The following is a 15,192-nucleotide window of genomic DNA, read 5'->3' as shown; positions in this document are numbered from 1 at the left end:
ATGTACATATTACTTCAATTAGCCCGACTAACCAGTGCCCCCGCACATTGGTTACCTGGACTATTTGCATTGTGTCCCACCACCAAACCCCCTCTTTTATGCTCTTTTATGCTGCTGATACTCTAATTATTGTCATATGTAATTAATAATTACAGGTTATTGAGACTTTTCTACTATTACGTGGGGGACTTTTATTTGACAATTTCCCAAATTCCGTGACACGGAAGTACTTTTTTTTGTGCTGCTGACGAGATGCTGATTTGTTGCACTGACAACAACCGGCTAGCTAACTATCTTCTTGAAAAAAAATACAAGTTTACATTTTTGCGTGCCATTTTAACTAGCTAGCCAGCCGAGATCAAAATGACCACTAAAAAGAAGCGGACACCACATTCACAAAACGACAGATGGGTTGTTGTTGCAGCAGGTAAATTAGGCAACTTTAGCTAGCTAACGTTAGTTTACTAATTTCACTTTCATCTGTGCACAACCTAATATTGTAACAGTAATTGTTATATCTGTGGTATAACAAATATATGTATATCTAACCTGTGGTCTAACGTTCGCTAGTTAACTAAATAGCTCGCTGGCATCTACGTAACGTTAGGTAGTTAACGTTATAGTAGTTTAGACAGAATGTAGCTAAGTTATTGTCATTGCTGGTTCGTCTTTCCAGCTACTACAATGGCAGTTGTTGTTGCATGATGAATCGTAGTCGAGTTAGCGCAACTTCGCCATAGCTATAAATCCATATTACAGTGATCTAAACTAGAGCTAGATCTATTGTTATCTAACTGGAGAAGTTCCACTTGCAACAAAGTTTCGCGTCCAGCAGTGGTCTGCATCGGTGACAACAGCAGCAGCATGTCGTGTATTTGTGTATTTCTTTGTCCACACAGACTCTGCAGTGGAAACACCAAAGAAAGATGACGGTGACCCTACTTTCATCCGGCTTAGGAACCCTTCAACAGGTAGCAAGTTGGCATCAATAGCACATTTTACATAGAAACACCACGTAAACTACCTATCATTCGAAGCAAAACTATGAAAGTCAAACGCATTGGGAAAAAAAGCATTCTCAAAAGTGGTAGCTAGCTTTTTCTTTACTCTATCTAGTGGAATTAGCTAGCTATCTATTTGTACTTTTCTAGATGCAGCGTCTTTGTACCTGTTGGGCAGTGGTGATGTGCAGCTGTATGAGGTCAAAGCCTTCAACGAGGACTTCCACTCCTGGTTCATTGGCCAGACAGTACAGCGAGGTAATTTCCAATCAGATGATAGGTAGTTAAGCTTAACCAGTCTTAATACATGGAGTACATTGTGGTGTTGAAGATTCAAATGTTTTATTTGATTTTGAACAGATGGGAGACTTCTGTATGTCACTCCAATGGATCCCCTCTACCTACTGTTGCCCTACTTGATCAAAGCGGGTGAAGAGGTAAGTAGTGTGTCCAATCAAAAACGCATCTTTTGACCAATGTGCAAAATACTATCTTTATTATGTAGATAATCCTCTAAGAAAACCAATGTTCAAACCTCATGTCTCTTTCATAATCCGTTGAAAACTTCTTGGAGTTTTTACCCTTGTAGTATGGTCAAAATTAGCACGACTAAATCAATGGAGGCCAGAGGGAAAAGTGGTCATACTGTACATCAGGAAAATAGCACTGTGTCAGCTAGGTTGGATGCTGTGTGAAAATAAAGGCTACCTGACAGGCAGGTTGAACTTGACATCTTTCTTTTGAAATCTAGGGGACATAAAACAATATAGAGGTAAAATATATATTGTTTTTGAGACATGACATCAAGTCTTTTCATATTTTAGTATACGCTGTTCATATGAATACAAAGTAGAGGTCAACCAATTAGGATTTTTCAATGCCAATACCGATTATTGGAGGACCAAAAAAAGCCGATATCGATTAATCGGACGGTTTTTATATATATATTTGTAATAATGACAATTACAACAATACTGAATGAACACTTTTATTTGAACTTAATATAATACATCAATACATCAACATTTAGTCTCAAATAATTAAATAAACATGTTCAATTTGGTTGAAATAATGTAAAAACAAAGTGTTGGAGAAGAAAGTAAAAGTGCAATATGTCCCATGTAAAAAAGCTAACATTTAAGTTCCTTGCTCAGAACATGAGACCATATGAAAGCTGGTGTTCTTCAAAATTCCCAGTTAAGAAGTTTTAGGTTGTAGTTATGGGAATTATAGGACTATTTCTATACCATTTGTATTTCATATACCTTTTACTATTGGATGTTCTTATAGGCACTATAGTATTGCCAGCCTAATCTCGGGAGTTGATAGGCTTGAAGTCATAAACAGCGCTGTGCTTCAAGCATTGCGAAGAGCTGCTGGCAAACTCAGGAAAGTGCTGTTTGAATGAATGCTTACGAGCCTGCTGCTGCCTACTACCATTGCTCAGTCAGACGCTATATCAAAATCAAATCATAGACTTAATGATAATATAATAAACACAGAAATACGAGCCTTTGGTCATTAATATGGTCAAATCCGGAAACTCTAGGAGCTCATTTAGAAAACAAAACATTTTTCTTTCAGTGAAATACGGAACCGTTCCGTATTTTATCTAACGGATGGCATCCCTAAGTCTAAATATTGCTTTTACATTACACAACCTTCAATGTTATGTCATAATTATGTAAAATTTAGGAAGAAATTGTCTTTACACAGTTCGCAACGAGCAAGGCAGCCCAAAATGCTGCATGTACCCTGACTCTGCTTGCACTAAATGCAAGAGAAGTGACACAATTTCCCTAGTTAATATTGCCTGCTAAAATTAATTAATATTAACAAAATATGTAGATTTAAAAATATATACTTGTGTATTGATTTTAAGAAAGTCATTGATGTTTATGGTTAGGTACATTGGTGCGACGATTGTGCTTTTTTCGTGAATGTGCTTTTGTTAAATCATCACCCGTTTGGCGAAGTAGGCTGTGATTCGATGATATATTAACAGGCACCGCATTGATTATATGCAACACAGGACAAGCTTGGTAAACTAGTAATATCATCAACCATGTGTAGTTAACTAGTGATTATGTTAAGATTAATTATTTTTTTATAAGATAAGTTTTATGCTAGCTAGTAACTTACCTTGGCTCCTGGTTGCATTCGTGTAACAGGTGGTCAGCCTGCCACGCAGTCTCCTCGTGGATTGCAATGTAATCGGCGTTCAAAAATGCCATCAGTCGACCTCTAATGCAGCGTTACATTACATTTAAGTCATTTAGTTTCCTGTTCTTTAAAAAAATGTTCAAGCCTTTTACATTGAATTCAGCTCATGTCCTGCAAAAGTTTTGCGACCCATGGAAACAACTTGGAAGACGACGACCACAATGTAAAATCCTGAAAAGTTTTGCAGATAAAGCTACACCTCTCTGTTAACAGAGCTCGGTGCTTATTATCGGATGTATTAGGTTAAGAAATCAGACTTTTTGGACATAATGTTAATGCTATTTCAGAGAACGACCCCACTGAATGATTCAGAACATGAATTATATTTGTCTTGGTAAAATGTATTTTATAACATAAGGAAAGGAAATGTCAACACCAAAGTGCTTTTTCACACACTCTGGGTGGAAACCCTAAGGTAAGGCCATAAGACCATACTCACTTTTGAAATGAATTTCATTGGTTTTTATTGCATCTTCATCTCTCCCCCTTTATGATCTTTGTCAGTCTTTCTTTCCTTGTGATCTCTCTTGTCCCCCCTTTGTGATTTCATCTATCTCTCTTTGTGATGTCATCTCTGTCCTGTGTGATTCCATCTCTGTTCGGTCATTGTGATGACATATCATTCGGTCTTTCTCTCTGCAAGGTCATTTCTGCCCTTTTGTGATGTCATCTGTCTTCTTCTTTTTGTGATTTAATTTCTTTGTGTTCTGCTGTAGGGGAAGTTCCAGCCCGTGGACCAGGTAGTGATGGACGAGGACTTCCCAGCATGCACCAGGCTGCTGAGCTGCACACGCTCCCAGGCCTCCCTGCACCATGTGGCTGAGGAGAAAGGTCAGAGGTCACTGTGTTCAGCAGATACAAACTAATGTTGAAAGTTAATGTGCTCCTCAGAAACAATCAACTATCAATCTCTGATTACAACCCCTCTCAACCCAATAATTATCTTCTCTCTCATACGTCAGTCAGAAGCGCACATGAATGGTTGCTGGATTAAATGTGTATATCAGATCCTCAGAGACTGTAGCACTCTTGTCACATTGTTTCTGATTTTCTAAGAATGTGCACACAGAATACAAGTGTAATGTGGTGGTCTCAGGTGTAAATGTAATACATGCTCTTTGTGCTGCTCCTTCAGAGGTGGGCAGTCAGAAGTTTCAGCGCTACAGCCAGGAGAGGACCATGGAATGGTTAAAGAAAAAGGTACACGTTGATCACTGAGCTGCATATGCCCATATCATCCTCTATTGCAGTGGTTTCCAACCTTTTTCAGTTCCTGTACCACCAACTGAATGTTACTCTGTACCACCAACTGAATGTTACGCTATACCACCAACTGAATGGTACTCTGTACCACCAACTGAATGTTACTCTGTACCACCAACTGAATGTTACTCTGTACCACCAACTGAATGTTACTCTATACCACCAACTGAATGTTACTCTGTACCACCAACTGAATGTTACTCTATACCACCAACTGAATGTTACTCTATACCACCAACTGAATGTTACTCTATACCACCAACTGAATGTTACTCTGTACCACCAACTGAATGTTACTCTATACCACCAACTGAATGTTACTCTGTACCACCAACTGAATGTTACTCTATACCACCAACTGAATGTTACTCTGTGCCACCAACTGAATGTTACTCTGTACCACCAACTGAATGTTACTCTATACCACCAACTGAATGTTACTCTGTACCACCAACTGAATGTTACTCTGTACCACCAACTGAATGTTACTCTGTACCACCAACTGAATGTTACTCTGTGCCACCAACTGAATGTTACTCTGTACCACCAACTGAATGTTACTCTATACCACCAACTGAATGTTACTCTGTACCACCAACTGAATGTTACTCTGTACCACCAACTGAATGTTACTCTGTGCCACCAACTGAATGTTACTACCACCAACTGTACCACCAACTGAATGTTACTCTGTGCCACCAACTGAATGTTACTCTGTACCACCAACTGAATGTTACTCTATACCACCAACTGAATGTTACTCTGTACCACCAACTGAATGTTACTCTGTACCACCAACTGAATGTTACTCTGCCCGGAGGACCCCTGAAGTACCCCCTCATGTGCATTTTACCAGCAGGCCATTCATTGGTCTCATGATTATTTTCCAGTACCCCCTGTGGATAGGCCCAGTGCCCCCAGGTGTCCTAGTACCCTCAGGTGTCCTAGTATCCCCTGTGGATAGCCCCAGTACCCCCAGGTGTCCTAGGTGTCCTAGTACCCCCTGTGGATAGGCCCAGTACCCCCAGGTGTCCCAGTACCCCCTGTGGATAGGACCAGTACCCCCAGGGGACCTAGTACCAACCTGTGGATGGGCCCCGTACCCCCAGGTGTCCCAGTACCCCCAGTGGTGACCAGTACCCCCTGTGGGGCCCAGTACCCCCTGTGGATGGTCCCAGTACCCCCAGGTGTCCTAGTACCCCCTGTGGTGCCCAGTGCCCCCTGTGGAGTACCCTCAGGTGTCCCCAGTACCCCCCCTGTGGATAGTCCCAGTACCCCCAGGTGTCCTAGTACCCTCAAGTGTCCTAGTACCCCCTGTGGATAGGCCCAGTACGCTCAGGTGTCCTAGTACCCCCTGTGGTTAAGCCCAGTACCCTCAGGTGTCCTAGTACCCCCTGTGGATAGGCCCAGTACCCCCAGGTGTCCTAGTACCCCCAGGTGCCCTAGTACCCCCTGTGGATAGGCCCAGTACCCCCCCGTGGATAGTCCCAGTACCCCCAGGTGTCCTGGTACCCCCTGTGGATAGGCCCAGTGCCCCCAGGTGTCCTAGTACCCCCTGTGGATAGGCCCAGCACCCCCAGGTGTCCTAGTACCCCCTGTGGATAGGCCCAGCACCCCCAGGTGTCCTAGTACCCCCTGTGGAATCAGTAATCAGGTGTTTAGTGCCAGGTAGGCCCAGCACCCTTAGGGGACCTGGGGAGGTGGTAAACTAATCAGTAATCAGGTGTTATGCCAGGTTCCCAGGAGAGGAGTGGGGAATGGTCATGCTGTGGGTTCCCAGGAGAGGAGTGGGGAATGGTCATGCTGTGGGTTCCCAGGAGAGGAGTGGGGAATGGTCATGCTGTGGGTTCCCAGGAGAGGAGTGGGGAATGGTCATGCTGTGGGTTCCCAGGAGAGGAGTGGGGAATGGTCATGCTGTGGGTTCCCAGGAGAGGAGTGGGGAATGGTCATGCTGTGGATTCCCAGGAGAGGAGTGGGGAATGGTCATGCTGTGGGTTCCCAGGAGAGGAGTGGGGATTGGTCATGCTGTGGGTTTCCAGGAGAGGAGTGGGGATTGGCCAGTAGATGTGACAGCGTTAACTGTGTGTTGGTCTTGCTGTGTCTCTGCTGTTCCAGGCTGAGAGGACAGTGAAGACCCTCAGAAAGAGTAACATCTCAGTGGGAGAGGGAGTAAAGTCCACGACGTATGTCCGAGTCAAGCAGGAGTCAGAGACCCAGGAAGGTGAGTCAAGCCCAGTTCCAGTCTGGTCCAGTACTATATACCTGTGCATGCTCTCCCTGGCCTGCATACATAACATGAACCAGAGGAAGGCACCAAACACCTTGTAGAGATCAGGGGCCTCATTTATAACTGTTTCATACATTTCACACTAAATATCTGCGTGTGCCATTTCTGAAAAGACTGAGCAAAAATATTTAGATTCTATACTTGGTGCACACCATGTTTCCTGTTATAAATCACCTGTTATAATTTATCTGTCGGAAAACCCTCCATTCACCATTTATGATGAATATGACGCCTATCATTTGCTGTATAATTTGTAACTATTGGCATTAGGCCACAGCATAAAAAATATGAATTGTTGTTCAATATTTAGTTTGTCAGTAGAATATTGTTTTTCTATGTCCTGTCTTGGTATAGGGGCGGCAGGGTAACCTAGTGGTTAGAGCGTTGGACTAGTAACCGGAAGGTTGCATGTTCAAACCCCCGAGCTGACAAGGTACAAATCTGTCGTTCAGCCCCTGAACAGGCAGTTAACCCACTGTTCCTAGGCCGTCATTGATAATAAGAATTTGTTCTTACCTGACTTGCCTAGTTAAATAAAGGTAAATAAAAAAAAATAGTCTCTGAGATGAAATAGGCTATGATGTCATGCTCATATCACACAGCAATACTGTGACCCATACTGTCAAATATTTAACGTAAAGCTACCGGTCTATTTACTGTGTTGGCAGACTGTTTCAGTCTTTAGCAGTCATTTCTGGCTTGTGTCAGTTTGTGAATGAGAAAACAACGGCAACTTGTTGTGGACCTGTCAGTAGAACATTTAGATTCAGCAATGTTCTCCATCCACTCTTCCACCAACCTAAACATGATGGACGGCACGCAGATTCTGAGACATTGTCTAGGGCCGACGACTCAAAATAAAATGTATTTACAGTACTTGCAGTAGTATACATAGGCCTACTTCAATGTTAAATTTGACTGTATTATAAAATGTGCTCTCTATGGGATTGAAAACTTGAACGCCTATTTATAGCCTATTTATTTCCTCGGCTACTAGGTTAAATGAGATGTGCATGGTCGTTTGTTGTATGGCTTCTTCGGGAATATAAACCCATCACGGCCAAAAAAGGTGACTCATTTATTCTCCAATGGTTATGAAAATAAACTAAATAGGATGAATATTCGTATGTCTATCTTAAATTCTACAGATATTTTTTTTCTCTTCTCACTAACGGCAAATGGCTGAATTCTTGTTCATATGTTTTCCTGTTTTATTTATGAACAAGCTTTTCATAATTTTCTCCATTTGCACAAAATACTTAAATCACACCTTGCAATACAATATTTCAACCACTAGCAGAGATGTGTACTCATAGTCTATAGTTTGCGGAGAGGTGAGCATATTCTCACATCAACTAAATTGACGTGAGAATGCCAACTTTTGCGTGAACTGGCGCATGCACATTTTGGGCTGTATTTTGTACATATTCCCAAGGACCTAGCTACGCCCCAGGACCTAGCTACGCCCCAGGACGCCCCAGGACCTAGCTACGCCCCAGGACCCAGTTACGCCCCAGGACCTAGCTACGCCCCAGGACCTAGCTACGCCCCAGGACCTAGCTACGCCCCAGGACCTAGCCCACGCCCAGGGACCTAGTACGCCCCAGAACCTAGCGCCCAGGGACCCCAGAGGACCTAGCTACGCCCAGGACCAGCTACGCCCCAGGACCTAGCTACGCCCCAGGACCTAGCTACGCCCCAGGACCCAGTTACGCCCCAGGACCTAGCTACGCCCCAGGACCTAGCTACGCCCAGGACCTAGCTACGCCCCAGAACCTAGCTACGCCCAGGGACCTAGCTACGCCCCAGGACCTAGTTACGCCCCAGGACCCAGCTACGCCCCAGGACCCAGCTACGCCCCAGGACCCCTACGGGACTAGCTATGCCCCAGGACCTAGCTACGCCCTGGGACCTAGCTACGCCCCGGGACCTAGCTACGCCCCGGGACCTAGCTACGCCCCGGGACCTAGCTACGCCCCAGGACCTAGCTACGCCCCAGGACCTAGCTACGCCCCAGGACCTAGCTACGCCCCAGGACCCAGCTACGCCCCAGGACCCAGCTACGCCCCAGGACTAGCCACGCCCCAGGACCTAGTTACGCCCCAGGACCTAGCTACGCCCAGGGACCTAGCTACGCCCCAGGACCTAGTTACGCCCCAGGACCCAGCTACGCCCCAGGACCCAGCTACGCCCCAGGACCCAGCTACGCCCCAGGACCCCTAGCCCCTAGCGCCCGGGACCTAGCCCGGGACCTAGCCCCAGGACCTAGCTACGGCCCGGGACCTAGCTACGCTCCGGGACCTAGCTACGCCCTAGGACCTAGCCATGCCCCAGGACCTAGCACAGCAGACACAGCCAATTCCTGTTTTACATTGAGTTTCACACAAGATCAGATTGTAAACTCAGTTTTCTGTGATATCAATAGGAAGGTTATAATTGTGTAATGAAGTGTATAAAGTGATGCTGTGGTATTAACACTCTCATGCCCTCTATTCATAATCACACAGAGGACTACCTGCGGTATGCCCATGGCCTGATATCTGAGTACATCAGTGAAGAGCTGAGCAAAGCCCTCCTCAAGCATCTCCAGTATGTACACACATGGACTATACTTAGTTTTTATGTATTCATGTTAAAAGCACAATCTAGAATTACATTTTCATGTAGCTTCATTGTAACTGCCACTGAGTCATTTTTATTTAATGGAAACCGACCCCAAAACTGCAGATGAGTGGGCGGTTTGAGGCCGTCACCACAGAATTCACAGAACTCGCTGACAGTTCTTTTCAAAACACATCCCACACAGTGCAGGGCCCAGGGCAGCACTTTGACTGGAAATGTGTGCCAGATTGTGATATTAAGACCATGATAGTACTAAAGGTATCACATTAAGCAGTATTGTTAGTGTGTAACAGTTTGATGGTGAGTCAGTAATCCTTCAGTTTCCTCCTGACAGGTTACCTGAGCTCTCAAGTCCTAAAGAGGTGGAGCCTCCCTCAAAGGTATTTTCTCCAGCTTCATTTTGAATTTGTGTCGTCACACTGTAGTTATATTTGTTTTCAGTATATTTGTTCCAAGTTATGTGTTTATTTATTTGGTCAAATGTTTTGCATTTTCTTCAATTTACTGCTTGCTTTTTAGATATTGCAGCACCAGTGGCTTTTCAACTGTGTTCTATTGACATTCACCTGATGGTTGCAGTGTAGCAGTAAATTAGTGTGTTTTTATTCCTGTTTCACATGTGTTGGTGGGTTTGCGGTAGTCATGGTATCTTGCGTGTCCCTGGCGTGTCTGTGCCGTGTGTCTGTGATGTGATGGTTGGTGTTCTGAGTGGAAAGTACGGCTAACTGTGTAAGTGCCGTGTTCGGTCGGCAGAAGCGGAGACTGACTGACAAACCATTGGAGGCAGGAGAGGACTACACCAAATTCAACAGCTCCGATTTCTCCCGCAAAGTGAGTGAGATTAGGGGCAGTCTGCACAAAGGGAGTGAGATTAGGGGCAGTCTGCACAAAGGGAGTGAGATTAGGGGCAGTCTGCACAAAGGGAGTGAGATTAGGGGCAGTCTGCACAAAGGGAGTGAGATTAGGGGCAGTCTGCACAAAGGGAGTGAGATTAGGGGCAGTCTGCACAAACGGGGAGATTGAGATTAGGGGCAGTCTGCAAAGTGAGTGAGACAAAGGGCAGGCACAAAGGGTGAGATTAGGGGCAGTCTAGTGAGATTAGGGGCAGTCTGCACAAAGGAGTGAGATTAGGGGCAGTCTGCACAAAGGGAGTGAGATTAGGGGCAGTCTGCACAAAGTGAGTGAGTGAGATTAGGGGCAGTCTGCACAAAGGGAGTGAGATTAGGGGCAGTCTGCACAAAGGAGTGAGATTAGGGGCAGTCTGCACAAACGGAGTGAGATTAGGGGCAGTCTGCACAAAGGGAGTGAGATTAGGGGCAGTCTGCACAAAGGGAGTGAGATTAGGGGCAGTCTGCACAAAGGGAGTGAGATTAGGGGCAGTCTGCACAAAGTGAGTGAGATTAGGGGCAGTCTGCACAAAGGGAGTGAGATTAGGGGCAGTCTGCACAAAGTGAGTGAAAGGGAGTCTGTGAGATTGAGGGGCAGTCTGCACAAAAAGATTAGGGGAGTCTGAGTGAGATTAGGGGCAGTCTGCACAAAGTGAGTGAGATTAGGGGCAGTCTGCACAAAGTGAGTGAGATTAGGGGCAGTCTGCACAAAGGGAGTGAGATTAGGGGCAGTCTGCACAAAGGGAGTGAGATTAGGGGCAGTCTGCACAAAGGGACCAAGGAGAGAAATGGGGGGGGGAATCTTGCAGGCATTTTTTTCTCTAACAGTTTTCTAGGTAGTGATAGGTTTCCCGTACCTTACTAAATCTCATGTCTTTTTGGTTTTATAGTCATGCCTACATCATACATATATGTTTACAGGGCTCTGAAGTGCAAACATTTTGGTCACATATGCTCCTAAATCTTTAGCTGCGTGACATTCAATTTTGATTTAGGAGCACCATCTAGAAGAAAAAAAATAGTTCCCAAAAGTAATGATTAGGCTTCGCTGTACCGCTGTTTCCCGGTGCCCTGGAGAAACAAGCGCCTCTAGCCCAAACCATTCAAAAGTTGTGACCACGTCCATTAGCAGGCTGCATTTTACATTCATAAACCATGTCGCGGGTCGTTAGCACCTTGATCAGTGACGTTACCTCATTAGCTAGCTAGTTAACAACCTGGACCTGGTAACTTTAACAGTATATCCAGACGTGGGGGCAGGAAACGAAAAGGGCTTAGCTTCTTCAGGTGATCAATGATCATAGCATTGATTGAATGACAGATTTGCATGTCCTCATCATAAACCTGACATTCTTAAACAGACAGTATACAGTTGTCTATGTAATGCATCTCAGTAGGAAACAGTAGAAACCTAATTTTTCACAACTCTTTTTCATTTCAATGACAGGTATTTGTATCAATATTTTAGCTAAACTAATTTATAGTGTTTCGTATTAGTTTCTAGGGAACAACATGTGCTTCAGCAGAAGCTAGAATTTACATAGACTGTATATCAATCAATAAAAACATTTTCTGGGGTTGCTAAATTTGATGTGGCGCTCCTAACTTTAAATTGGGAGCAGCAGTGCTATCAACGAAAATGTGTTTTAGAGCCCTGTATATAAATGTATTTTAGAGCCCTGTATATAAATGTATTTTAGAGCCCTGTATATAAATGTATTTTACAGCCCTGTATATAAATGTATTTTACAGCCCTGTATATAATTTTCTGTCAAGCTAAACCAGTCTACGTGATTGCAGTTTAAAGCAATGCAGTGCAGAGGCCTACAAGTAACCTCTGTCTGGAAATGAGTCACGCTGATATGTAATAACGTTTCAGCCGTCTTCACTCAAGGCGGATGAGCAATGCTATTGACTCTTCTCTCGTCCTCCAGCCGCCCAAGAAGATGAGTGCTGCACAGAAGACCCTGGCCAAGGTGGACAAAACAGGCATGAAGAGCATGTCGGCCTTCTTCAGCCCCAAGGGCAAGGCAGAGAAAAAATGAATGTTAGAATGATACATCAGTTTGTGTGTCTGTCGGTGTGCGTGTATACAGTGTGTGTGTCTGTCTGTCTGTCGGTTGGTGTGTGTCTACAGTGTGTGTTTCTGTCGGTCTCTCTGTGTGTGTGTCTAGTGTCTGTGTGTCTACAGTGTGTGTGTCTGTCGGTCGGTGTGTGTGTGTGTCTACAGTGTGTGTTTCTGTCGGTGTGCGTGTATACAGTGTGTGTGTCTGTCTGTCGGTTGGTGTGTGTATGTCGGTCGGTCGGTTTCTAGTGTGTGTGTGTGTCTGTCGGTGTGTCTGCAGTGTGTGTGTGTCGGTCGGTGTGTGTGTGTGTCTACAGTGTGTGTTTCTGTCGGTGTGCGGGTATACAGTGTGTGTGTCTGTCTGTCGGTTGGTGTGTGTGTGTGTCGGTCGGTCGGTTTCTAGTGTGTGTGTGTGTGTGTCTGTCGGTGTGTCTACAGTGTGTGTGCACGCACACATGTGCTTTTGGTAATAAAGAAAATAACTATTTTTGTCCCCTTTTTTTGTCCTTGAAAAGGGTTGAATCTCCAAACAATAGGGATGATGCAGGAAACTCATCTGGAGCGAAGCGCATTGAGAGGCAGGGGACAAAGCCTAAGATAATGAATAGTTACTATTCTTTCAAGGTTGGAGTATATGATGGTACATGTTCAAACTTGCTGCTCCCACTCTTTTCTTTACAGAGTGCTCAGATTACTGTAGATCCAGTAGGAATACAACATGTGGTCTCAGATTACTGTAGATAACCAGTAGGAGTACAACATGTGGTCTCAGATTACTGTAGATAACCAGTAGGAGTACAACATGTGGTCTCAGATTACTGTAGATAACCAGTAGGAGTACAACATGTGGTCTCAGATTACTGGAGATAACCAGTAGGAGTACAACATGTGGTCTCAGATTACTGTAGATAACCAGTAGGAGTACAACATGTGGTCTCAGATTACTGTAGATAACCAGTAGGAGTACAACATGTGGTCTCAGATTACTGTAGATAACCAGTAGGAGTACAACATGTGGTCTCAGATTACTGTAGATCCAGTAGGAATACAACATGTGGTCTCAGATTACTGTAGATAACCAGTAGGAGTACAACATGTGGTCTCAGATTACTGTAGATAACCAGTAGGAGTACAACATGTGGTCTCAGATTACTGTAGATCCAGTAGGAATACAACATGTGGTCTCAGATTACTGTAGATAACCAGTAGGAGTACAACATGTAATCTTCAGTTTCAGACAAAGTACAATTTAACAAAGACATCACAGGTCCACATGAAAAAGTGAACGTGCCACGGTGAGCCATTTTAATGTGCAGAAATATACGCTTAATAGAATATATCATGTTGTAATAGTACAATGATAGCCTGCTCTACAGCATAATATTAAATTAGCAGAACCTTGGTTTAATAATTCAGTCTTTGAGGTACATAGTGAACAACCGAATGTTGGTTGTCTTGAGAGATGGATGCTCCAGGAAAAACTTGATAAAATGAGCCTCTACATAAAGGAAATGGACAGATGCATTGTTCAGCTGACAGACGTGTGATGACAGCTGAGTCATGTGGAGTAGATGGTCTGTTTACAGTAACTAGGTAATGAGAGCATTTGTTGGGTATTATGCTGTCCCAAGTTACGAACAGCCATTTGTGGATCAGGTACCAGTCACAGGGGCCGCAGCAGCTATCAGGCCGCCAGGATGGGCATTATGCTGTCCCAAGTTACGCACAGCCGTTTATGGATCAGGTACCAGTGGATCAGGCCGCCAGGATGGGCATTACGCTGTCCCAAGTTACGCACAGCCGTTTATGGATCAGGTACCAGTCACAGGGGCCGCAGCAGCTATCAGGCCGCCAGGATGGGCATTATGCTGTCCCAAGTTACACACAGCCGTTTATGGATCAGGTACCAGTCACAGGGGCCGCAGCAGCTATCAGGCCGCCAGGATGGGCATTACGCTGTCCCAAGTTACGCACAGCCGTTTATGGATCAGGTACCAGTCACAGGGGCCGCAGCAGCTATCAGGCCGCCAGGATGGGCATTATGCTGTCCCAAGTTACGCACAGCCGTTTATGGATCAGGTACCAGTCACAGCAGCCGCAGCAGCTATCAGGCCGCCAGGATGGGCATTACGCTGTCCCAAGTTACACACAGCCGTTTGAGGATCAGGTACCAGTCACAGGGGCCGCAGCAGACTGGTCTATTAGGCCGCCAGGTTTAAACATGTGAAAAGCCAACAGATGTTGTCAGGACTGGTGCCTCTGCTCTGGAAGACACCATTTTCTCTGTTCCCCCTGTAGCAGTGGCAATTTTAGCATGTAAATCTTGGTGGGACAAAAATATATTTTTTTAATGCGTGCTAGCAAAGCCACTACACAGCACTAAACAATACACTTAATTGCACTATAACGGCGACAAACGGTGCCCCCAAACCGGGCCTACATAAAGCTGTCCCAACAGCAGAGCTTTCTTTTCAGCACCATGGAGTGAATCCTTATCACTGCTACACCTGGCTGCGAAACAGTTAATTCAGCCTCATTTACTGCCTTTAAAAAAACATAGCTGATATGGCTGACTTGCTTAAACAGTTTTCTCCTTGTACAGTCAGATTTGTAAGATAAATAAAGGGGGCATATAAGTAGACAATGAAAGCTCTTACAATATTCACTGATTCAATTTCTCTAAAACAGGCAATAGGCTACACCAAGGCACCACCAAGTCAGAACAGTAGGCTAAGTTATGAGGGGGAAAGGGACCAAATTATTGGGGTGTGGCACATGGGCTACTAACAGCTTACTACACAACATAGACTTAGTATTACTTTCTTAGTTACAGTATACACATTA

General features: G+C 44.7%; 1 protein-coding gene across 2 annotated transcripts; it reads left to right on the top strand.

Annotated features, from left to right (window-relative positions):
* The first annotated feature begins 225 nt into the window (after window positions 1–225).
* rnaseh2b (ribonuclease H2, subunit B) lies at window positions 226–12,479 on the top strand. Of its 2 annotated transcripts, XM_046361162.1 has the most exons (11): window positions 228–427; window positions 900–971; window positions 1,152–1,259; window positions 1,362–1,438; window positions 3,941–4,055; window positions 4,360–4,424; window positions 6,603–6,708; window positions 9,282–9,363; window positions 9,731–9,776; window positions 10,150–10,227; window positions 12,218–12,479. In XM_046361162.1, exons 1-11 carry the CDS (start codon window positions 364–366, stop codon window positions 12,326–12,328), a joined length of 924 nt encoding a protein of 307 aa, XP_046217118.1. In that variant the 5' UTR covers window positions 228–363; the 3' UTR covers window positions 12,329–12,479. The 2 variants fall into 2 exon arrangements, with proteins under 2 accessions (XP_046217119.1, XP_046217118.1); XM_046361163.1 differs by lacking the exon at window positions 10,150–10,227 and having other exon boundaries at window positions 226–427.
* The last annotated feature ends 2,713 nt before the right edge of the window (window positions 12,480–15,192 follow it).

The sequence above is a fragment of the Oncorhynchus gorbuscha genome, linkage group LG09, assembly GCF_021184085.1.
Source record: "Oncorhynchus gorbuscha isolate QuinsamMale2020 ecotype Even-year linkage group LG09, OgorEven_v1.0, whole genome shotgun sequence".
NCBI lineage: Eukaryota > Metazoa > Chordata > Actinopteri > Salmoniformes > Salmonidae > Oncorhynchus > Oncorhynchus gorbuscha.
This window is presented reverse-complemented; position numbering and strand designations above follow the sequence as displayed.